The 24,567-nt window shown below is 34.5% G+C and overlaps 1 protein-coding gene and 1 long non-coding RNA gene across 4 annotated transcripts; both read left to right on the forward strand.

Moving 5' to 3' along the window:
- Window positions 1–810: 810 nt before the first annotated feature.
- LOC5564112 lies at window positions 811–13,819 on the forward strand. Of its 3 annotated transcripts, XR_002500661.1 has the most exons (4): window positions 811–906; window positions 968–1,150; window positions 1,241–1,464; window positions 13,624–13,819. It is a non-coding gene; the product is annotated as an uncharacterized LOC5564112 (long non-coding RNA). The 3 variants fall into 3 exon arrangements; XR_002500660.1 differs by having other exon boundaries at window positions 817–1,150; window positions 1,241–1,526; XR_002500659.1 differs by having other exon boundaries at window positions 819–1,150.
- Window positions 13,820–15,137: 1,318 nt separating this feature from the next.
- Window positions 15,138–23,011, forward strand: LOC5573494 (zinc finger CCCH domain-containing protein 15 homolog). Its single transcript, XM_021845724.1, has 4 exons — window positions 15,138–15,401; window positions 15,505–15,945; window positions 22,069–22,560; window positions 22,623–23,011. Exons 1-4 carry the CDS (start codon window positions 15,327–15,329, stop codon window positions 22,869–22,871), a joined length of 1,257 nt encoding a protein of 418 aa, XP_021701416.1. The 5' UTR covers window positions 15,138–15,326; the 3' UTR covers window positions 22,872–23,011.
- Window positions 23,012–24,567: the final 1,556 nt, after the last annotated feature.

The raw sequence follows: 24,567 nt of genomic DNA on the forward strand, positions 1-24,567 counted from the left end.
TTTTCTAAAATATTGCATTTGTTACCAGTGCTACTTGGGATGTTATGCTCTTCAACTTCCTGGACAGTTTCGTGTGCCACGCCTCCGTCAATGTATCCGTTCTATCCATCCTTTGCGCTTGCATCGAGGGACCGATGATGCCCTGTTGAAACCGGTCATGTTTCCAGCTCGCGTGCTCTCTTCCTTCCTCTCCACCGTTTTCCTTTAGCAACATTCTTTTACAAATTGGAAAATTTGACTCAGTGACAATGTTGTTGTTGATTCGATTTATCCTACCTCTTCAACCTCTACTTTTACAAAATAAACTTATAATATGTACTAATATTAATGTACAATGATTTCTGTGTTGTTTTATTATTCTTTATTGCTGATCGCATACAACTGAGTCAATCCGTTACAAATCTCATGCAAGATAAGGAAAGATGAACTGGATTTATGAAGATGGAAAAAGATGTTTTATAAGATGCCACAGATGAAACAATCACAGCAAAAAATTATGTAATCTGCATCGATGTAATTCATGTCGATGTATAAAAACTTCTATGTAACCACTAATTTCATATGCAATATAGCATCTTTTTGGTGTTATATTACATCGCCTTGAAATTACACTGAAACAACATTACCATTTTGCATTACATTGAATTTGTGTAATAATCACATTGAAAATAAACAAATATTACACGGAAACAGATGCAACCAAGTCGTTCCAACATATTCGAGTGATATTACACAATTTCGATGTCATTTTGCATCCAACACCAATGCAATGATACATCTCGCAACACTGCCCATACTTTGTTTTGGTCGGTTGCTTAAGATGGCCGCCGTAGCAGAAGTTCGCGATCGCGAAGTCTTTGTACGGATTAATCGTCGCGATAATCTTGGGAATCTTAAGTTTTCAAAGTATTATACAAGTGCGCTTGTGTCCGACAACTTAATAAAAGTTTTGTAACCGATTTTGTAGTATGGTGAAATAAAAATTTAACGGCCCATCAGCAAGCGGAGCCAACTCCCAGGACAATTGCAATTTCCTCATGGCAAGTGGCTCACAGCGAAAAACTGTTCAGCCAAACATAGCGATTGCCGTCGACCAGCAATAGTCGTGATCCTGACCACAATCCTCGGAATCCGGAAAGAGGATCATTGGGTGAGTGCTACAATCAGTCGCACCATAACAGTTTGGTTCCGGCGGCCTCCTCATGTTGCGATATAAATAACAGTCTTTCTTTTGTTCCAGAACCTGCTCCAGTATTACCACCGGATTTGCCTGTAGAATGAAGTGCCGTTCCTTCGGAGCCTTAAGCCTTCTTCGGATGGCACTGGAAAGCGGAGATTGTCATCAAATGGACCCAATTCATCCTGCTGTCCATGGGTGGAAAAAATCCAAAACTCCTGCCTCCACGAATACACGACATGCAATCGATGAACCAGATCAGCCGCAAAATACAATGCAACCGAGTGGTAGGTACTTCTAATGCGGGAGCACTCGATCTAGCATTCTAACGGTGACTACAGTTAAACGGGTAACTATAAAATTTAATACAGTTTCTCTATAAAGATTAGTTTATCTCTTAACCCCTAAGTTTACCTTTTTAAATTAGCCAGCATGTGTGGGCTCATATCTCACACGTTTTTTTTTTTATCAAAGACCAGAAAGACCAGATGATGATCAACGACCAATAATTCAAAAATACATTGTGAGTTTATAGAAGATTGATTGATAGATAGATTGGCCGTAGCGATACACTCGCAGCTAATCAGCAAGATCATGCTGAGGTTGATGGGTTCGAATCTCGTTGGTAGAGAGTTATTTCGAGTTGGAAATTTTCTTCAATTTCCAGGTCACAGAGTATCTTCGTGTCTTCCATACGCAGGGTGTTGATCCATACAGGAAAAACTAAAAAAAATCGGAAAATTGTAGAACACACCGGGAAAAAGCATTTAAAAATTTCGCCAAGGGATGCACGACTGAGTTGCTAGAGAGATAGATAACGGTAGCAAGATTTTTTTATGAAATGCTTCAGGAATCGCTATGATTATTGACCAGCTACTTGGAAGTTCTTAGGAAATCACTAAAAAAAAAGTGCATTTCAAGTTTGACTTTAAGTGGATTCTAAAGAAAAGTAGTTTTGGCGAAGTTTTAAGCAAATTTTTAATGATTGGTGAAAACTTGAGCTTTTTTCCCAATGAAATTCTTAAGACATTAAGAATTGTTGAATTCCTGGAGGAAATTATACGGATTCTTGAAGAAGTCTGACTGGGTTAGATTCCCATGAAAAATTGCTTGTTAGTTATTTCAATATGCCAAATCCTGTCTAAAATCGGTTATTCGATATTTTTACAACTTTTTGCGCTAGACGCAAGATAAAACATTTGTGTTGGAATGTGAAAAATGTATATTGGTACCGAATAACATGTATGTTAATGATAAAGGTTTAGGGTTCCATTCACCGCTCATCCTAAGTATGAAGTCCTATATTAGTCATTGCAACTGGCCCTCACCACAAGGGAGCCCAATAACGGCCGCAAAAGAAAAAGAAGAAATCCCATATACAGCACTAGTAAGAAATCAATTCCTTTCATTAGCTGGTTGTTGTCTTTGTACTATAATATGACAACATATTGAACCGAGGCAGTTAAGAAGCATTTTTCAATCTACCATAATAAAATCATTGTTAAACTCATATTTACCGCCTTGAACAGTCTAGAATTATTTTTTATAAATAATGTATAATATAAAATCATATGAATTTCATTCTGATACATACCATTTTGGTATACTAATACATGCTGATAACTTTTATTGCGAAAATTCGTTCAGATTTTTCAAAATAAATCTAAGAGCAGTGAATGGAGCATGAGCGATGAACGGCGTCCTTACGGTACTCTTCACACTTTGAGATTCGTCACAAATATTCTCCAACCACTCTTTTGTATTCACAAATTATTCAGATTTCTTAAAACAATCAGAATCTTAAATCAATCCCATTGAACTGAAATATTATGTCATAACTTTTATGTATTCATCAATTATTCTGAAATTATCTTGGAATTTTCCGTAACCTTTCATCAGTTAGATTCCACACAAATATTCTTCAATACCGCCTTTATATTCATAAATAAATCAAAATTAATCTCAAGTTTTTTCGGAATCTTCAAACAATCCCGTTTGACTTTAATATTCTCTCATAACTTTTTGTATATCTAAATTGTTCAAAAAAAATCTCAGAATTCTCTAGTTTTTTTTCCCGTAACTTTGAAATGTTTTTTTTTTGCAAATATTCTCCAATGATGAAAAAACCCTAACAAAATTTTGGATGAATATTTATTTGGGAAAATAAGAATTATTGGAAAAATTTTCGAAGAAACGAAAATCTGGAAAAAAATATCTTAGGAAAATTCATGGAAGAATCACTGGAAAATTGTATGGGTAATGACTTGAAAAATGCTTGAACAATGAAGAATTTTTGGAGCAATTACGGAAATACCTTTATGAAAATTCCCGGCTAAATTCTTGAAGGTATCCTCAACGAAAATCTTGAAAAAAGAGAAATCCGTGAAGGAACTATTGAATTGATTCCTGGAGAAATCTTCGGGATAAACCTAAAGGAAACTGTAAGCAGATGCTTGAGTTAGTTTCTAAAAAAAATAATATATAGTGTAATAATTGGCGTAATATCGCATGGGATCTCCGAAAAAAATTTAAAATGTCCTCAGAGACATACTCTTTTAGATTTCACAGAAGAAATATCTACAGTAATTTAGAGCCAAAAACAAGGGGTGGATCACTATTCCAGTGTACATTTAATGTGCATCAAGCTACATCAAATGCATTTTTCTTTCATTAACATCAACTTATCCATGACGCCCCCGTATCATCATAACAACACGTTGTTTGGCAGGAAAACATGAAAGGTTTTTAGTTTCATATATAACAATGTTGATCCTCTCCCCTGTCCTTCGATTCAGGAAGGGGTATAGGCGCGTTCTGCCAATTCGGTCGTGGCAGATTTCTTGTGTGAACAAGTTTCAACATGGACGTTCTAAAGTGCCAGAATGAAGTGTTGTGCTTGTGGTGAGCACTTGAAGATGGGATAGAAGGTCATTAAAGCCTGTCCACGTTAAATTTCGGACACCCAAATAATGGCAGCAAAAAAAAGTTACTCATAATTCAACAAAAACAATTGTTTATTTCAGAATAAAAGAGTTATATCTACAAAATAAACAGTTGACAAGGATGTTAATCCTTCTTTCTGTAAAATTCTCGAACTTTCTGTGGTACACCCGCCATCCGTGTCCGAAATTTATCGTGGACAGGCTTTACCTCACGTTCACGCTTTACTTTTACTTCTGTAAAAATTCAATACAATAATCGTGCCTGAGCTTAACTATTTAATTAACAGTTGCAAATACAATAGTTGATCTGAGCTTACTAACATGCCGCCGCGTTAATTTTATCATAATGATCTTTTACCTACATCCGTCGAACCATTCTAAATGGCCGTTGTGAGAATATCACCAAGAACTTCTCACATGCAATAAAGTTGGATAGTCCTACAATGTATAATTTTCGCTTTTTCGGATAAATTTCTTGTGGTTTATAATCAGTTTCAGGGATTGTTATCAAGGGAATGCAAAGAGCGAATTTTGTATGACTTCAATGTTTTTATTTCTTTTTTTTTTAGTATCATTCTAAACATTACATTAATTTCTTATATCTAGGTGTTCTGTGTTATAAGACAGCACTATCATCGTAATTTGGTAAAACAAATTTAAGATTGTATTAACATATTGTTAACAACATATTACATTTCATTTGCCGTAGCAGTTCAGATTTTTTACAGGTGAGTTGATTTCACCTGCTTATGAGAGAAAAACACGTTTTCAATTTACTTAACCTAACTTCACCTAAACATATAACGCATTAATCGTGGCAACAGAAGATTGTAACGATTTTTGCCTGAAATTATTAATAATTTTATTTGACATTTGTTCAAATGTTTCAACGTTGGATATTCTATTTAACTCATTTGTACTATACCAGGGAGGAAGCTTCAGAATCATTTTCAAAATTTTATTTTGAATCCTCTGCAGAGCTTTCTTCCTGGTATTACAACAGCTAGTCCATATTGGTACAGCATACAACATGGCTGGCCTGAAAATTTGTTTTAATATCAAAAGCTTGTTCTTAAGACAAAGTTTTGATTTTCTATTAATAAGGGGATAGAGACATTTTACATATTTATTACATTTGGCTTGAATGCCCTCAATGTGATTTTTGAAAGTTAAATTCTTATCTAGCATGAGCCCTAGACACTTAACTTCATCTGACCAATTTATTGGAACCCCTCGCATTGTGACAACATGTCTACTTGAAGGTTTCTGTGGGTTATGTGGGAATATTATTAGTTGAGTTTTGGAAGCATTAGGAGAAATCTTCCATTTTTGCAAGTATGAAGAAAAACTATCCAAACTTTTTTGCAATCTACTACAGATGACACGCAGACTTTGTCCTTTGGCGGAGAGGCCTGTGTCATCCGCAAACAAAGATTTTTGACATCCCTGAGGTAAGTCAGGTAAGTCAGATGAGAAAATATTGTATAATATTGGTCCTAAAATGCTGCCTTGAAGAACACCAGCTCTTACAGGGAGTCTTTCAGACCTGGAGTTCTGATAATTAACCTGAAGTGTACGATTTGACAGATAATTTTGAATTACTCTAGCAATGTATGCTGGAAAATTAAAGTTAAAGTTGTCGAATGCTTTTTCTATGTCTAGAAGAGCAAGACCAGTAGAACAGCCTTCAGATTTGTTGGAAATGATCAAATTTGTTACACGTAAAAGTTGATGAGTGGTCGTATGTCCATGGCGGAATCCGAACTGTTCATTGACAAAAATTGAATTTTTAATTGATGTGGGCCAACATTCTGTTCAAAATGACCTTTTCAAAAAGTTTACTGATAGAGGAAAGCAAACTGATTGGACGATAGCTAGAAGCTTCTGCAGGATTTTTGTCTGGTTTTAAAATTGGAACAACCTTAGCATTTTTCCATTTGTCAGGAAAATATGCTAATTGAAAATATTTGTTAAATATATAAACTAAAAATGATAAGCTTTCTGGTAGTTTCTTGATGATGATGTAGAAAATTCCATCATCGCCAGGAGCTTTCATATTTTTGATTTTTTAATAATAGTTCTCACTTCTTCCAAATCAGTCTCCCAAGAATTTTCGAAAATGTTCTCTTGATTGAGAATAGTAGTAGCTTGGTTTTCAATTGGACTAATAAGTCCTAAATTAAAATTGTGCGCGCTTTCAAACTGCATAGCATGTTTTTAAGCTTTTTCACAATTAGTTAGTAATAATTTGTTTTCCTCTTTCAATGCCGGTATTGGCTTCTGAGGTTTTTTCAAAATTTTAGATAATTTCCAAAAGGGCTTAGAGCCAAAGTCCAATTCAGAAATCTTATTTTCAAAATTTTTGTTTCTTAATTGTGCAAAACGTTTCTTGCATATCCTGTCATATAATTCTCATAGCAGGATCGCGAATGCGTTGAAATTGTCTTCTCCTTACGTTTTTAAGGTCAAGAGTTTAAGATCATCGTCTATAATCATGGATTCAAATTTTACTTCACATTTTGGAATTGAAATGCTCCTGGCTTCAACAATGGAATATGTTAAAGTTTCAAGAGCATTGTCAATATCAAGTTTAGTTTGTAAAGAAATGTTAACATCAAGATTAGAGTCAATATACGTTTCATATATATTCCAGTCGGCTCGAAAATAATTGAAAGTGGAACTGATAGGATTGACAGGGTGTCCATCCATCCGGGAAATCCAGGAAAACCCGGGACCGGGAAAACAAAACATAAGACTACCGGTTTATTCAAATTTTAAGTACTATGGGGTAAAACTAGAATTTTTAACAAGGGGTGCACCACCGTCTGTATTTCGAACTTCGCATTATGATTATTTTTTGGTGAGGTGATAGAGAGATACTTAACGATTAGGATCCTTGAAAAAATTTTAAAGGGGTACTTAAGGATTTCTGAAAATGTTCTTGGCGAGATGCTTGTTCGATTTCCATTTGAAATCATGGCATATGAAATCTTTGCGGGAATCCTAACGAAAATCGAACCGATATTCGACCAGTATTTAAAATTTCTTTCTGAGAGATCACTGAAATGGTTATTAGTAGATTGCTAATAAGATTTTCAGTAGATTATAAAAGGTCCTTGGCTAATTTTGTTTTAAATTCTTAGAAGTTAATGTCCCTCTGACATTTGGATAAAAATATATTTTTTAATATTATCCGTTCAATGTTTTTCTCACAGGAGCTCATTTTACTTAAAATTTCAATCACAAACCACATAGTAAATGTTCATTCAAACAGCATAAATGCTGATACATATTTTTTAAATAGCAGTTTCCTGAGAAAAATCATATTAATTAATTGTGAATTTAAGAAAAAAAAAACAGACGAATTTATATGATTTAAAATTGTTTTATTGAAAATTTACACTGAGATATTTTCTTGAGGAATGCGCAGAAAATTACTGACATATTTTTGATTTTCCTCGGTGGATTTTTACTTATTGTACCCAAATCCTTGGGCAACTTGGCGCAACTCGCATACAGTTAACTGGATTTCTATTTGATCCCTTGTGAGATTTTAACATATTCCTGCAGCAGTACTTCTTGGGAAGATTTTTGAAGGTTATCTGACTAGCTTTTCTGATAGTTCCAGGTGAAATTCATCCCACGGTATACAATGGGCTATGGAACCCATTGGAAAGTGTCTTGAAATATTCACAGAAGCCGCCAAAATTGCTTGCTATATTCCTTACAATATCTTCCAAAAATTGCCTGGCAAAAATATCTTCACGGGTAGATCCATACAGAAGATCATAGAAGATATTATATGGAACGCAGACGTGATATGTGTGAGACCCTATCAAGGATATCTATTGATAAATGTAAAATTTTTCGAAGGATTTTCCTAAACCGCTAATTAGGTTCCTTGCCAAGGTGGAAATCACGAAGCATCTTACGCGTGTAAACCAACGCAAAACAAACAAGCCAGACTCGCAAACAAATTTGATGAGAGTAGGTATGCACCCGCCTGCACGGGAGAACATACCAGGACATATATTAAAATGTTCGTGAACATTTACTCGCGTGCAACTAAACAAGGTGAGATTTATTATGGTTTTGACAGACAAATCAAGTGTACATCCATCAAATCGACAGTAAACTACAAGTTTGTAATAAAAGTCCCTTGAAGTCTAGAAAACTCAGAGGCCTTTTCTACCAAAAGCCCAATTGACTTCGAACAGCTCCGAATACGTACACGAAAAGATTTATCATCGACAGATTACAGCACTCGCGAGTAGACTAATCCTTTGTGAGATCTATTTAGATATGCTGGGAAAAACGAAAAAGAATATGTTTTTGTAATTGTAGTTAATTGAATATGATCCTTTTTCTGATCTGCATTTAAGTCACCTTATACTAAAAACCAATCAAATCGTTTTTATTTGTTTAACAAAAAATGATTTCTACAATTTTTGTTTGCAGGGGTCCGCGGATATTTGTAGAACTTGAAAGGGGCCACAGCTCCAAAAAGATTGGGAACTACTGGCCTAGACGGTTCTTATAAGGCCTCTGACGAGATTTTGTATAGATTTCTGCAGATTGACAGCGAATTCTTTCAATAATCCAAAACAAATGTCATGGCTAGTTCTTTGATGAATTAATAAATAAAGAGGTCCTTTAGGTATTCTTGTAAAGTATTTGACTAGATTATTAATATGTTCATTGAATCTTTTGAAGATTACTTGGAAGATGCAATCTTGGATTCATGTGATAAGTTTTAGCCAGCTGCATAGGAGAAAAATAACATGTATTTGGAAATATTGTTTCTGTTAAAATATCTTTTCTTGGATCCAACATGAGAATCATCACAGATCCATCATTTCTCCATAAATCAGGCATAAGCCATGTCTAACGCATAATTCTTAAGGCATTCTTAGAAGGTAATAGGTTGGCTATTGAACTTTGCCCTTTAGTGAAAGTTTAGATGCACAAGTATATTATTCCATAATTTCTCTGAACTTCCTACGAGTTCCAGGGGGTAACGGTGTTTTAGATATTTCAGCAAATCAGCATTGTTTTTTCATAAGGGCCTATCTGCATTCATCGATTTCTCTTCATCGTTGTTTCCTTTGCGTTATTACAGAAAACTGATTCTGTTGTCGTAGGATGAAGAATCACTATATCTTCTTCATTAATAAGAAATATTTTAGCAAAGTTATTAGCGGAAGAGAGGATCGATGAAGATGTGCAGAAATATTTTAAATCTTTTTGTCCATAACCCTTTTAAAATGTAAACCGTTTTTTTGAATTGTATTAAAATTAATTCATAAATAAATTAGATCATGTCCGAACTATCTTGTGATCCTATGCGAATTAACTTATGATAACAAATGTATATTTGACAGCTGCTACGGATTGATTCGGCTTACTTCGTACAAGTGTACGGGACGAAACAAAATGTTCAAATGAGCTCAGAAAAAAATGTTTTATGCGAGGAAACCTATCAATCTGATTAGTTTATCCACGGTGTTTTGCGGGTTTGATGTAATTAGTAAGAATACACGAGATGTAACGTGAACTTTCATGCGATATCTGGTTGTCTGGGTTGAAATGTAACAGGGACATGATCAGAATCAAAATATGTACAATGTTTGTAATTTAAAGACATGGCGTTACTTGTAAGAAAAATGTATAAACAAATACATAATATATCATTTTGAAACATATTTTGAATACCACAAGTTTGGGAGACAACCCTTATATTTGTCTCTAATCTGTAGTTTAATGCAAGTTTGAAAAAATCTTGAAAGACTAACTACAATGGGGTTTCTGCAAGTCACATTTATATTAGAAATTTATGCATGTATGATAATAAAATACTCTGAAATATCTCTTGACTCAGATTCTTTATTTTACAAAGTCCAATGAAACAGCCGTTAGTTAGATGTTCTTCACTTTCATCTATGCCAGTCTCCTGATAAAAAAAACTGGTGGTTTTTCAATAATGAGTTCATGTAATTTTCAGTAAATGTGTATTACTCAGTGTATTATTTGTTATTTAAGACCAACCGAATTTCTTTTTTCCATTTTTTAAAAGTCTAAAAATGAACAAGCCATCAAATTTGGATAATCTATGAACAAAATACCGTCCATCTTGCTTATTTCAAACCGTTAGTACAGTACACATTTGAGGTCGATAGATTTATTTAAAAGGTTCAATCTTTCAATTTGATGATTACCTTGTAAAATTTTTGACTCTAACAACGTGCCCCCTTCAAGTATGGTGAAAATTTGTGTCTATGGAGTTCATGAAAACTGCCAGAGAAATTTCAAGAGAAACTACTATCAAAATAATTTTCTAGACTAATTTCAAAGAAAAAATCCAGTAGAATCTGCTATATTAATTATTTGGAAAATCTTATTTAATTATAACTTTTATTATAAAGGGTTGCTAGAGAGTTTACTACTAAAAAGAAATTTTCAAACCAATTGCTGGAACATTTAAATATTATTGATGCCCTGAAACTATTTTGAAAAGCGTTGATGTGGAAGTCATTTTTGAATCACACCTCGTCAAATTTCACTTCGTGATGAGATGTAATGGCTGTAATCATGTGAATCTAAATGTTATTATGTGTACAGATTTAATTTATTTTAATCGTTCAAATGTCAAACTTATATAATATTGTTGCGTAATAAAATTGTGTCTTATTCAGAATAGTAAGATCTTTAGAGCAAGCTACAAAAATCTAGAATTTTTTAATCACTATAAACAACTCAATTTTCTCAGGATTTGTACAATATCTTCTTATGAATTTATACAAAAGTTGAGCGATTTCATTCGTATTACAAAAATTCCTCAAAATGAAATTCCTAAATTGGTTTCAAAGAAATATTATGAAAAAAAAAAAGCATTTGCATGAGAACGAACATTGTACAAGTACTTCTTAAGAATTCTAAAAAGGGGGGACGGACCTGCTGTAGTGGTTAGAACACACTCCTCTCACGCCGAGGACCTGGGATTGAATCCCATCCCCAAAATAGTCACTAAAAATTTCAGTGACGTTTTCCTTCGGAAGGGAAGTAAAGTCGTTGGTCCCGAGATGAACTAGCCCAGGGCTAAAAATCTCGTTAATAAAGATATGAAAAAAAAAGAATTCTAAAGGTCTGAAGGTTAAGCAATTTCATAAGACATTACAATCAGAAGGAAATCTTAGAGGAATTTCATGAAAAAGTTTTACAAGAAATTTTATGTTTTTTTTTTTCTGTTAAAAAACATTTGCAGGATATCCAGATCTTCTTATGATTTTATTCAAAGGCGTTTTTATAAAGTACATATTACAATAATCATAAAGAAATATTGGAGGAAATTCATAAATAAGTTTTGAGAAATTATATAAAACTCTTGGGAAAAAAAGATAAAACTTCAAAGAGTTCCTTCTGGAAGAATTAAAACAACTCCTTTGCTTGGAAATACCAGCCAGAGAATTGGCTTGTTTAGGAGTACCTAATTTTTTACATATTATAAGGGCCCATTCACAAATTTCATATAGCTGAAGGGGGTGGGTGGGTATCCTCAAAATGTTACAGTACATACAAAATTCGAAAACTGTTCATACAAAAAGCGTTACGAGGGGATGGGTGGGTGTCAAAAACGACTATTTTTGGCGTAATGAAATTTGTGAATAGACCCTATGTTAAAATTTGAGCCGAAACTTAATGTTTCATAATTGTCAGTGTTCTGAAAATATTTTTTAAACACGTTTGAAGTTAATATGGAAATTGCGTTTGCATCATCCCTCAGCGATTTTTCTACGGAATGAGCTGTCATGAAAATTGAAATGTCATTGAGTATAAAGATTATAATTTTCATTAATCATTAATCTATATTATGTGTTAATTAAGATATTGAATAGTAATAAAATTGTGTTATATGTACTTCGAAAAATGTGCTTTTTCGATCTAGCTACGAAAATCTGTGATTTTTTAATTGCTAAACAAACTGAAAAGAAAAAAAAACGTATGGATGGATTCCAAAAGAATCGCTTGACAGGATTAAAACATAACTCCTCTATTATATTATGGAGAAAACTCAAAAGCAATTAATAAAGAAATTCTAAATGCTCAATTCATTCTATGCGGAACAATTCCATGAAGAACTTTTAGATAAATTCTAGAAGAAACTTTTGCTGGATTTACCAAAAACTGGTAATTTAATGGAACTATAGTAACTATAGGTTCGAATTACATAATTAAATCCAGAAAAAAACACTGGATGAATAACAGAAATGTTTCATAAATTAATATTCATATAAATTCAATTTGATAAAAGTACGCTAAAAATACATGAGAAACTCATGGAACATCTAGAGACGTTTCTAAAGGAATTGCGGGAAAAAGTCAAAAGCAAGTCTTGTGGAAAATATTGCAGAAATTCTATAATGTCAGGAAAATATCCTCATGTAGTTTTATAAGAAACTCATGGAAAAAAATACAATAATCTCCCAAAAAAAGCTATAAGGTATTCCTTTATGATGATCTTTATGATAAAAGCAACTCTTTAAGTAATACCATTAAAAAAACTGAGGTGGTTTATTATATTGCGTTTATGCATAGGGGCATATGTTTATGGGCCATAATAACACCAGTATCTTCACACTTTCAAATGATTTTAGAACATTTAAAATAGTTAGTGAAGACTGAAGATTTACAAAACTGTCGTAGAAAACCATACACGAATTTCAAAGCTTTTATGATCCATGCGAGAAGACTGAGTATTTCTGGAGTAACGTTTGCGTCTTCTTAAAACATTGGAAGTTGTTAGAAATTTGTGGTAAAAACTGAAGATTTCTAGGAATTTTTGACAGTTTTTAAAAATATTAAAATTATTTTTAAATTATCAAGAAAACTAAAAAAAAATAAAAATTGCATAGTTCTTTATTTTTTCTCTATTTTGTTTTGCTGTTTTAATATAATTTAATATTGTTTCGAATATAATTATTTGATTGATTTGTCAATGGTTCTACCGTCAATGTTGTTAGACATAAAATTATAACTATAATTGTGCTACCATTAAAAATAAAAGCATTAAGGAATTCCTTAAGCTACATGAATTTCAGAAGAAGCAATCTTCGCAGAACTTGAAGATGAATGTAGTAGAATTCCCGAAGCGCTTTTTAAGAGAAAATTAACCTAAAATAGATTTCAACCAAATGTCCAGAAGATAAATCCCTTGCGAATTATCTGCAAGTATTTCTAAACAAGGAATCTGTTTCTAGGATTTTCAGTACACCAGGAGAATTTTTAAATTTACCAGAGGGTTTCCTGAAGCGGGTTTGTTGAATCTTTGCATCTAAGATTTCCCCAAAGCAAAAACAATGAAAACTCATATTTCCGTTAAATATTTGAATAGAAATTCCGTTTAAAATACTACCTCAAATGTTCATTATATATCGATCCGTTGTAGTATACTTAAATTATATATATTTATGTATAATTCAATAATATATTCTTTTGTTATTTTTTTAGATCGGCACGAAAAACTTGAACGAGCTTTACGATTCATTTCACTCTTGGCTGGAAGAAACTAATCACTACCTGAAGTGCCTGCAGGCTTGATTTTAATCTCTGTCCACTGCGGGTTCTCGGACTATCACATGAAGTGCTCCAGTCGTTATGCTGCATTATTTTAAAGTTTTTGAAGCAATAAAAATGGAATAAATAATGTAAACTTATTGTATTTTGTTTGAAACATATCTTATCTTACCACCATAAAATTCCCTTTAATGGTTGATTAAATTGCTTAAATCGATTCCAAAAATTATAAGACTCAATAACTTAGTCTGTGGGTAAAACCCAATTTAACATCATAACCATTATTTAAAAGCGAAAAAAGATTAAAAAGCAATTTAATCAACCATTGAGAAGAATTTGGGATCGCTTTTTTTTCGTACGGGGGATTTGCGATCGCTATATGATTACATAGATTTTATATTACATCGCATCGATTACATCGTATTTTGTACGTTGAATATATTACATCGGAAAAATTACATCGGTCGCTTTCATTACACCAATAGCCCGCGAGTACGTCGGGCTGTGTAATATTACACAACCGAGGGAACGACTTGGTTGCAGCAGTTTCGATGTAATATTCAACAACTTTTTTTGCTGTGAAGATAATATGCTACGAGAAGATTAATGGTCATCTCAAAGATTGGTCAAAGATATCCTAGTAATCTAAAATATCTGGATGTGTCGCCCCCCTCGGGTGTTAATAATGTTCCTGGCACACTGTTCCAAGCGATTCATCCCTTAAGGCCCAAACGCAATGATAGCGGAACGGCAACGGAATGCGGAACCGATTCGCCAGCATGAATCACAACATCTCGACTGAACTGACAACGAATGAAATTGGATCAACACTGAGTCGACAAACTGATTAAAGTTCATGCTGGCGAACCGGTTCCGCATTCCGTTGCCGTTCCGCTATCATTGCGTTTGGGCCTTTAGTATGAACCTTTATTTGATGCTTCTAATGCGCCTCCAATCACAAAACGCAACATAGTGTCAGCCATCTATACTTTGGTAGCGCAACTAGTCAGTGGATGAGAGATTTGATTTTTCACGCATTCAAACCATGCCTCTGTGGGGGAAAATGTTTTATTTTCTTGATAAAAGACGGTCAACAGTGAAACGGTTAAATGGAAATGGTAGAAATATCCATACTCTATGTTCTACTTTTTCTGTTTTTCATATTATTCTACTACTTCCATTTAAATTGAGATCCGGCTGGTTGTTCAAGTGTTTTGAAATCGTGAATGGGTATGACAGTGCCTTCGGAAACCATCATCATGACGACAGCAGCACACCCCAGTGGTCGAATTGAGGTCTTGGGAGCGAACCCCACATCGATCAGAGCCTCCCGTATCACCTTAACTATACTCCGCATGTCCATAGGAACAGTTTCCTATCCCTCAAATAACCGATTCAAATGACGCAAATTTGACGTCTTTTTGTTGTCAAAAATTCACGTCACGCAGCGAGACAAAACGTCAACATGCAATCAACACCGTAGCAGCCGCTCGCTCATCACCATCATCGCGTAGAAAAAGTGCCGTGCGTGGAAGCCTCCGCATTTTTTCAATGTTATCGCTGTTAAACTGGTAAAATTATCGTCAAATTCATTGCATAGTTTCTGAAAAAAGGCAATCCGACTTTGCCCGTTCACCATGCCGCCGAAAAAAGCGCCTGCCGGAGGAGCCTCGAAAAAGGCCGAGACGAAGAAAAAGGAGAAAATCATTGAGGTTTGTATGCCCTTCAATTTCGGTGATCATTTTTATGCTCTTCGTCCTTTAATGGTAAATAAAGTAAAAAATATCTTTTGCTAATGTTATTTGTTGCAAACAGGATAAAACATTCGGTTTGAAGAACAAGAAAGGAGCTAAACAACAAAAGTTTATCACCCAAGTTGAGAAGCAAGTGAAAAGCGGAGGCCAACATAACCTGCTGAATAATCCGAATGCCAAGAAGGAGGAGAAGGAAAAGAAGCTGAAGGAGCAGAAGGAACTGGCTCAGCTGTTCAAGCCGGTTCCAACGCAAAAAATCGAAAAAGGCGCCGACCCCAAGTCGATCCTGTGTGCATTCTTCAAGCAAGGAACCTGTACCAAGGGTGACAAGTGTAAGTTTTCCCATGACTTGGCCATTGAGCGGAAAGCGGAGAAACGGTCCATTCATGTGGATATGCGAGATGCTGAGAACGACACGATCGAAAACTGGACCGAGGAGAAGCTGGCCGAAGTCGTCGCGAAGAAGCACGGCAAGGAGAAAACGATGCCCACCACTACGATTGTGAGTCTCAAATACAACAAGCTTCGGGGGCTGGTAGCGATACACTTTTTAGTGGCTAGTACACTATTTTAGATCTGGTTACTAAAAAGTCACTATTTTCACAAATATGACGCTATTTTCAGGATCTGATCATAACACGATAATCTCAGGCCTTTTAAGAGACTTGGTCACTATTTTAATACAAGTCTGAATTATTAGTGTACGGTCTATAAAGTATCTAATTAAACCAAAATGGTCTCTTGAATCGCTTTTCCGCAGTCAGTCCTGGTTACCTTCAGAGGCTTACTAGATGCGTAAGTCCACAGATTCTTCAGAAATTTCTTCTCAGATTTCTCAAGAAACAGTTTCAGGAATTGTTCTAGTGATTTTTCGAGAAATTTCTACTGGAATACTTTTAGGGACATTTTAAAGAATCACTTAAAGAAATTCTCACTCCATGTAGTGGAATACTTGGTGGTCAATATAATTCTGTAAAACGAACAATTGCCAAATGCCACTATCATTCAGCCCTATAGCATTAGACTTTATCAAATGCACCATTTATGATTTCAAAATCGTTGATTTCACAAAAGACGAAGTCATTTGAATTGAAGATATGATAAGGATGGCTATTAGAAGAGAAGTTTGATGAGAAGTAACGGATCAATTCGTTTGTAGAGGCATTACAGTAAATACCTACTGGAAGTATTGTCTTTCATAAATGAAACTATTTGGTCGCTATTTTGATTATTTTGTTCACTAAACTCTCTACTACATGGTGTCTACTACCTGGAAAAACCTGGAAAACCTGGAATTATCAGGGAATTTTATTCAACCTGTAAAAAAACCTGGAATTCTCAGGGAATTATGGCAACAATCAGGGAAATTATTTTAAAGCAGTAGTATATGGTAGAATATGGTAGAAAATGTCGTTTTTGTGGCACAAAATCTTTTCAATCAAAAAATCAATCAATTCAAAACGTTAGTTGACATGTTGAATCCTTTCAACGATTTTTATTTATTTAGCTTAAAACATGTTTAGACAAGGTATCAGAACTTATGATTGCCATGTTGGTGAAAGCAAGTTAAGTTCGAGTTGGTTGTCGTTCATGAGCATATGAAACATAGGTGTAAACATTCCAAATTCTTCTGGAATACTTCCAGCGATTTGTCAATGAATGCTTAAAAGAATTTCTTCAGAATATGGTTCAGAAAATCCTAGAGCACTCCATCGCTTCCACAAACGTTTATTCCAGCATTAATAAACTGAAGTAATATTCACAGAGACAACTCTTTTTATTCGAGAGTTTTTGTAAAAAATCGTTTCGACATTTTTCCAAAAAACCCTTAATTTTAATTTGGATTCTTTTTTTTTAAATTCATCAACGATTACTCTCAGGAATCGATGAAATGTATTATGAAATTATCCAAGCATTCTTCGACAAATTTGACCTGGGATTCCTCATTAAGTTCCTCCAGAACTTTCTAACGGCATTTCTCCAGGATTTCATCAACATATCATTGCTGCGGTTCAAAGATTTCTCAAAACAAAAAAAAAAAAATCAATTAAAATTTCCAAATCTCCATGGGTTTTTCAAAACTTTATTCAATATCCTACATAAGTAATACTACTGCAATTATTACAGTTAGTGCTCCGAATATTCATAGATAGTTTTTCAGGGATACAGTCCGAATTGCATCAAAGAATTTCTAGAAAACGTCTTGTAGGACATTATTCAGAGATTGAAATTGTTTCCAGGTATCTTAGCAATTTATCAGAAAAATTCTAAGAATAATTTTATCATCAATATAGAAGGTCTTTCCGAGATCCTTGTAGAAATTCATCAAGGCCTACTTAGAACTCACACAAGTTTCAACAGAGGTTTCCTTAGAATGTTTTTTTTTTTTCTAAATTTCTCGTGAACATTTTTAGCAGTTTTCTCCAAAACAATCTGAAAAATTTTCTTGACATTTCTCTGGAAACATTCCTGTATGAATGTTAAAAGACTTCCTTGAGTAATTTCCAGAAAAAAGGAGGAATTTCTGGAGGAAATTTGAATTTTCGAAGGTGCTTCAATCGGGAATGTTGGAGGAAGTCCTAGGGAAATCAATAAAATATTTTTTGGATAATTTGATGCTTCATTGAAAAATGTCTGAAATGATCTTTGTATGGATTCTTCATGTAATCTCCAAAGTAATTTCTGTGAAAAATTTCACGATTTTTTTGGAAGAATTACTTAGAAAGTTCGTGAAAAATCTTAAAATAGGCTCCTGAAGAGATCTTCGGAATAATATGAGAAGAAAATTTACAGTAAATCGAACAGTAATACTTGTAATATCACGAGTAATCCCAAAAGAGTTTTAGATATAGTTTTATGAAAATGACTGTTCAACTTATGAATCTAACTTCCATGTCGTGATTCCTGTTAGGCTACTTTTTGTATACATAACACAGCGCAACAAAAATGACATTTTTGCGTGTCTCAAGGATCAAAATATGTGTCTCGAGTAGATTTTTTTTTTCTATCTTTATTAACGAGATTTTTAGCCCTGGGCTAGTTCATCTCGGGACCAACGGCTTTACTTCCCTTCCGAAGGAAGTCGTCACTGAAATTTTTAGTGACTATCTCGGGGATGGGATTCGATCCCAGGTCCTCGGCGTAAGAGGCGTGTGTTCTAACCAATACACCAGGTCCGTCCCCTCCGAGTAGATTTGGGGTTGCTGAATCTGATGTCATTTTCAGAAATGTTCCAGCACGTCACAATTTTTAGCTATAGGTATAAGGTATAATTTATCATTTTTTTTGTGATCTAATCCACTAAGCATGCCAAGTTTAAGTGCAAAATCTTAAACTTTCATTTTGGATTAAATTTGGTTGAAATTGCGCGATTGAATTCAAATTAAACCGATTTTTTCGACATGTTTGCTGTCTCCATACAAAATTCTTCGTTTCTCTTATATGGGAAAATACAAATCTTTTTTAAACAATCAAAAAATAACTTTTCCGCATCGAAAGTATTATAAACTTTGCTGATAAGTATAGTTATACACATAAAGTTTGAATTCTGTGGCAAATTAAGCAAATAAATTGCCATACAAGCTGGCAAACTTGCATGCAAGCTGGCTAAACTAGTCATTTTTTGCATTTTCAACAGCCAATATCTCAAAAACTAGACGTGCTATGATATTTTTGAAAACGGCAATGGATTCAGCAACCCTTAATTGAGTGAATAGAGGTATATTGGTGCTTGAGACAAAAACGTGTTCCGCAGTGTAATTCATGTAAGTCCTTGTTTTGGTGCATGGCCGGAACAAATCTTAAAATCTTCTTTTGTCACCTTCCATCAAAATGTGGCGAGGGGGGGGACAATAAATAATAAAATGAAATTCAGGTTCATTTATCATTTTTTATTCTCATATGCTGCAATACAATGAATAGAACCGTTAAGTCAATATGTGTTGAGCAATAATTACGTTATTTTTCTATTCTTCATAACATTGATCGCATAACATTTTTCATAATGTGATTTTTCTTCAAACAATGCCTTAGGTTTTTGAACCGTCATCTTGTTTTTTTTTTGTGAGAGAAAATACTAAAATGGATAAAATTTAACAAAAACAACATTTAAATTGTGCTCTAGCAATTTACAATTTCAAGAACACTGCGAAAATATTGCACTTATATGCAACTTGAATTCAAATTTATATGATTTGTATTCGATTTAACATGTATGTTGAATTCTCTTAGTAAAATATATTCCATATCATTTGAATAAAATTGAAGAAAATTGGCACTGTGAAATATATTGCCCTTCTACGCCCACTTGTTCTTTGCAAAGCTTAGCGACTGTGAGATTAATATGCATAAAACGGCAGCATAATAGGTTATTAGTGTCCTGAAAAGCATAAATATGATTTTTAAAACAAAGAGAACAAGGTATAGGTTTGGGAACTTGTGATCAGAAGACACAGTGTGTTTGTTTGCCGAATTGAGACATGAATTTGCGAAAAAAAAACGCATTCTAGTGAGACTCGAACTCACGACTCCGTGTACGCTAGACCGGCGCTTTAACCAGCTAAGCTTAAGAACACCTTATGATTCTGCGGAATAGAAAGCCAAACTGAATCCGAGTACTAACTATGAACACATCTCTTTTCGCAAATCCATGTCTCTTTCGGACTTAGATGCCAAACCCCCAACACGCTCGCATTTGTATATCCCGATCGCAAGTGACGCAAGTATCTTAATTTCATTTTAAAAGAAAGGTTATTTTTCCTTAAGATCGAATAGACTGTTTCTTTATATTTGACTTTGATAATTAACCCCTCTATCGGCAGCTTTATTTTTTACCACAAAATAAATATTCAAATCGTTTTAACTTTTTTGTTTTTCTATATTTTTGCACCATTTTTTCACAAATTCTCAAAAAACTCTTCTAGTTTGAAAATCCGTGTCGATATTGATCATTGGTGATCTGGTTTTAAAGATATTCCGATGTTCCTTGAGTGAATGACATTCTCTATATGAAATGTATTTGGCGCCCATTTTGTTTTTGGTAAATTTATTAAAAAATAAAATAAAATGTGGACTATATAAAGCCAGGTAATAAGGAGCTACACTGAAAAAATCATGCAAATCAATTTAGAACTCTTGGAGATATCTGAAAATTACGATATGATGTTTTTTGAAGTTTTTAATATCTTCATTTGGTCAGCGTGGTACTAGAAACATACATGCTCATTACCGTAATTTCGGGTGAAATTGATCATTTTTCACGGTTCTTCTAGTCTGTTTTCTATAATGTTTACAATGCCAAACAACTAAATGCAGGAAAATAAGTACGAAGGTGAGCCTCATCGACTTATGTACCGAAATTTTCTAACAAATGTCATTTTAGTGTTAACAAATACCTCTTAAATAAAAAATCAGAGGAACTCATTTCGGGGTGAAATTGATCACTTGTCAATACCATTATTGTTAGTTTCCAAAACAACTCTATATGATAAATTTGAGCTCTCTGAATTCGAATATGCTTGTATAATTCTTAACAATGCAATATTTATATAAATAACGAATAGTTTATTTTCAAGAATAACGCGAAAATCGCCTAAATTTCCTAAGGTATTCAATGATATCTAGCAGAAATTTAATTATTTGAACCATATGAGCAAATTGGTACGAGTTTTGGTGATGAAATCTGGTTTGGGGATATATCTCAAGCATCCTCACAAACTTTCAGGTTTATACCATGTTTAAATCCTTGCTTATAAATAGAAGTTCATAGGTGTTTGTCAATATTGCACCGTGCATGATTTTGAAATTTTACGTTATTTTCATAGTAATAAACATTCTTTAAGGCAAAAAACTTCACAACACTCAATTCGACAATAATTACGACAAACAACGTTCATTTACTGCAACTTACATGGATATTTGTGCTCCATTACGAATAAATAAAATCGTGTGATACGATGATCAATTTCACCCTACTGATCAATTACACCCGATTTTACGGTATTCAAAGACGGCTGCTCATAATTGCTTCATTTTCTCCACAACATACTCTCATTAATGTATTGTTCCGAAGAGCGAATATCCGAATACGATTATTAACACAGATTCTAAAATTAGAAGAGTGTTTTGAGAACTTGTAAAAAAATGCTGCAAAAATATTGAAACCAAAAAAGTTATAAAGATTTGAATATTTATTTTGCAGTGAAAAAAGAAGGTGCCGGTAGAGGGGTTAAAGACATTTCCAGGTCATTTGATAAACATTCTTGTTTTTTCGTGGAAATTAAGTACAAATCCCCAATATGGTTTTTTCCTATGGTGGATTACATGTTTAGAACAAAACAGATAGTTTTATAAGGGAAAAACACTGCGAAATATCGTTTGATTCTTTCTTATTCAAGATATAAATCTTTAAATATACATTTTTTAGTCATCTTAATATAACTATTCGTAAATCATTTATGTATTTAGGAGATTTTTAAAAAACTGGAATTATTTTTCAAGACCTGGAAAAAACCTGGAAATATCAGGGAATTTTATTTCTGTAAACGAGTAGACACCCTGTACTACCACTACCAGCCCTAAAGCTTATTTTTTCGATGGATTTTATTAACCATTATTATACCCCCAGATCTGCAAATACTTCCTGGATGCTGTTGAAAAATCTCTCTACGGTTGGTTCTGGGAGTGTCCGAACGGAGAAAAATGTATCTATCGGCATGCCCTTCCGCCGGGATATGTGCTGAAGAAGGACAAGAAGAAAATGGAAGCACAGAAAGAGGAAATCTCTCTGGTTGATTTGATTGAACGAGAGCGAGCCGCATTGGGATCGAGTCAAACCCGAGTCACGCTGGAGACTTTCCTTGCATGGAAGAAACGTAAAATACAGGAAAAGAAAAAGCGCGAGCAAGAGGAAGAGGATCGTAAGCGCAAGGACTTTAAGGCTGGTCGCCAGAATGGCCTTTCCGGTAGGGAAATGTTTAGCTTTAACCCAGACATGGTCGACTTCGGTATGGATGATGGCGAGGAAGCTATCGAGTCCTATGGCAGGAACGAGGATGATGACGATGCTACTGAGTATAAGGAATTGGATTTGAACATGCTATCGCTGTCGATTAAGGAGGTAACTTTCAATGATCTTAGTTACAAGTAGTTATTGATTTGTAATATATATTTTTTTCATAGGTGGATAATACTGGTACCGTGGCCGAGGAGGACCGATGGCAGAAAATGAAAGCAAACCTACCAGCCGAGAATGGAGAAGCCGAGGGTGCCGCAGCGACAGCTGCCACTTCCTCGGACGCAGCACCTATCAATGAGAACCTTTTCCTCGATGAAGACCTAGAAGGAATCGACGACGAGCTGAGCGATGACGAAGACGACGACGACGACGATGGGGATGGCGAAGCAAATGATAACAGCGAAAAGTCGTGATAAGGAATGCTCTAGGTGCAGGAGGTTTTAAGGATTGCCCTTTCGTTAATGAAACTATTTAGATTGCGATCATGCAAATGGTTCACCCATTAATGTTCGATATTGCTACAATTAAACACGTACAGTCAAATTATCATAAATTATGTTCTGACTTGAAAGTATCCGAATGAGAACCATCAACATTATGAAACATTAGTTCAGAGCTCCGTGCATGTTTTGTCTTGACATACAGCAATATTGTAGTGGTTTCCAAATAGCCACGCGCATCTCACGCAAAGTTTGAATTATTTTTAATACTTTTTTTCCCATGATAGCTCCACAGTAGAGATGGTCGGGTCTCGGATTTTCAAAACCGAAACCTGACCCGAACCCGGGTTTTTCGAGTTCGGGTTTGAAAGCTACAAAATTGTCGGGTTCGGGCTTGAAAAAAGTCGGGTTGAGTCGGGTTTGGTAAGAATTGTGAACAGAGTAGAAAACTGAAAGCTTCCCTATGCATCAGAAACGATGAATTTACCATCTTTTCGAGCTCGGGTTTTCCCAGAGGCGCGGCCACGTTCAAAACCATGCGTAGGACAAACCTTGGCAAATATATTGTGCACAATTAAGGGGGCAGGATCCGTCATTGATTTCGGAATTTTCAAAAGCAGTTTTTTCGTTCAAAATCAAGAAAATTTACACGAAAATGTGTTCACTGTATTCTGTTCCCCTCCCGAAACACTGTGAACACATTTTCATCGAATAATTTTTAGTTTTGAACAGGAAAACTGCTTTTCAAGTTTCGATGATGACGATGATTACGATGACGGAGCGTTGATCGTTAAGCAATTTTAACCCTAGACCATGGTCGGGAAATTAAAAGTTACTATATTTGAGAAACTACACGTACACTCCGTGCTATTTTTATCGGTTTAAAAAAAACGATAAAAGCCAGGAGATAAGAGATTGATTCTTCATAGCATCAGAGCATTTCTCGAAGATCTAACACGTTTTTTTGAGAATTCCTCGTGCCATTACGAAACGTTTTACTGTTTTTCATGATTTTTTCTAGGAGTTTCATCAGAAATTTCTAAGCGAGTTCATTTAGTAGTTATTTTTCTAAGGAATTTCTTCAAGAATTTATATAGGATACATTCAGGTGAATTCCGGCGCACATTTTCTTCGAAGAGAAGAAATTTTCTTCCATAACCCACCAGCAAGAAAATTTTCTTTCCTTCGAAGAAAATACGCGCCGGAATTCGCCTAATTGAGAGTTCAATCAGGATTTTCTTGAAAAAAAAACTGCAGAAATAGATTTTTTTCAACGATTGTTTCTGAATCCAGCTGAATATCTTAAAAAGTTCTTTGAGATTTTTTTATAGAAGGTCCTATCTCCTCCAGTGGTTCAACCATCGACTTTTCTGGAACATTCTCCAAGACTCCAGGCCAAAACGTCCACTATAATTCAATCAATAACTTTTCCAGAATATTCTAAAGGTTTCCTTTAAAATTTGTTTTTTTTTTGGCTAGGGATTTTTCTACCTTTAGCAATTGATCCAGAGATTCCTACAGAAACTTCTCCAGTAGTTCTTTAAGATTTTATCAAGTAAGTCTTAAGTAAGGTACCGCGGGGCAAGTGGGTAAATGAGGTAAGTGAAAACAATTGATATATTTTACTGAATATGTGAATAAACGTTTTAAACTCATGCGTAAACCTTTG

Source organism: Aedes aegypti, chromosome 2, assembly GCF_002204515.2.
Source record: "Aedes aegypti strain LVP_AGWG chromosome 2, AaegL5.0 Primary Assembly, whole genome shotgun sequence".
NCBI classification, from domain to species: domain Eukaryota; kingdom Metazoa; phylum Arthropoda; class Insecta; order Diptera; family Culicidae; genus Aedes; species Aedes aegypti.

What these genes read in the sequence shown, in the direction of transcription:
- LOC5573494 (XM_021845724.1), top strand. Translation starts at nt 15,327, where the DNA reads ATGCCGCCGAAAAAAGCGCCTGCCGGAGGAGCCTCGAAAAAGGCCGAG. An exon ending in CGATGCCCACCACTACGATT is followed by an intron (nt 15,946 to 22,068) that starts GTGAGTCTCAAA and finishes TTATACCCCCAG; the next exon opens with ATCTGCAAATACTTCCTGGA. An exon ending in TATCGCTGTCGATTAAGGAG is followed by an intron (nt 22,561 to 22,622) that starts GTAACTTTCAAT and finishes TTTTTTTCATAG; the next exon opens with GTGGATAATACTGGTACCGT.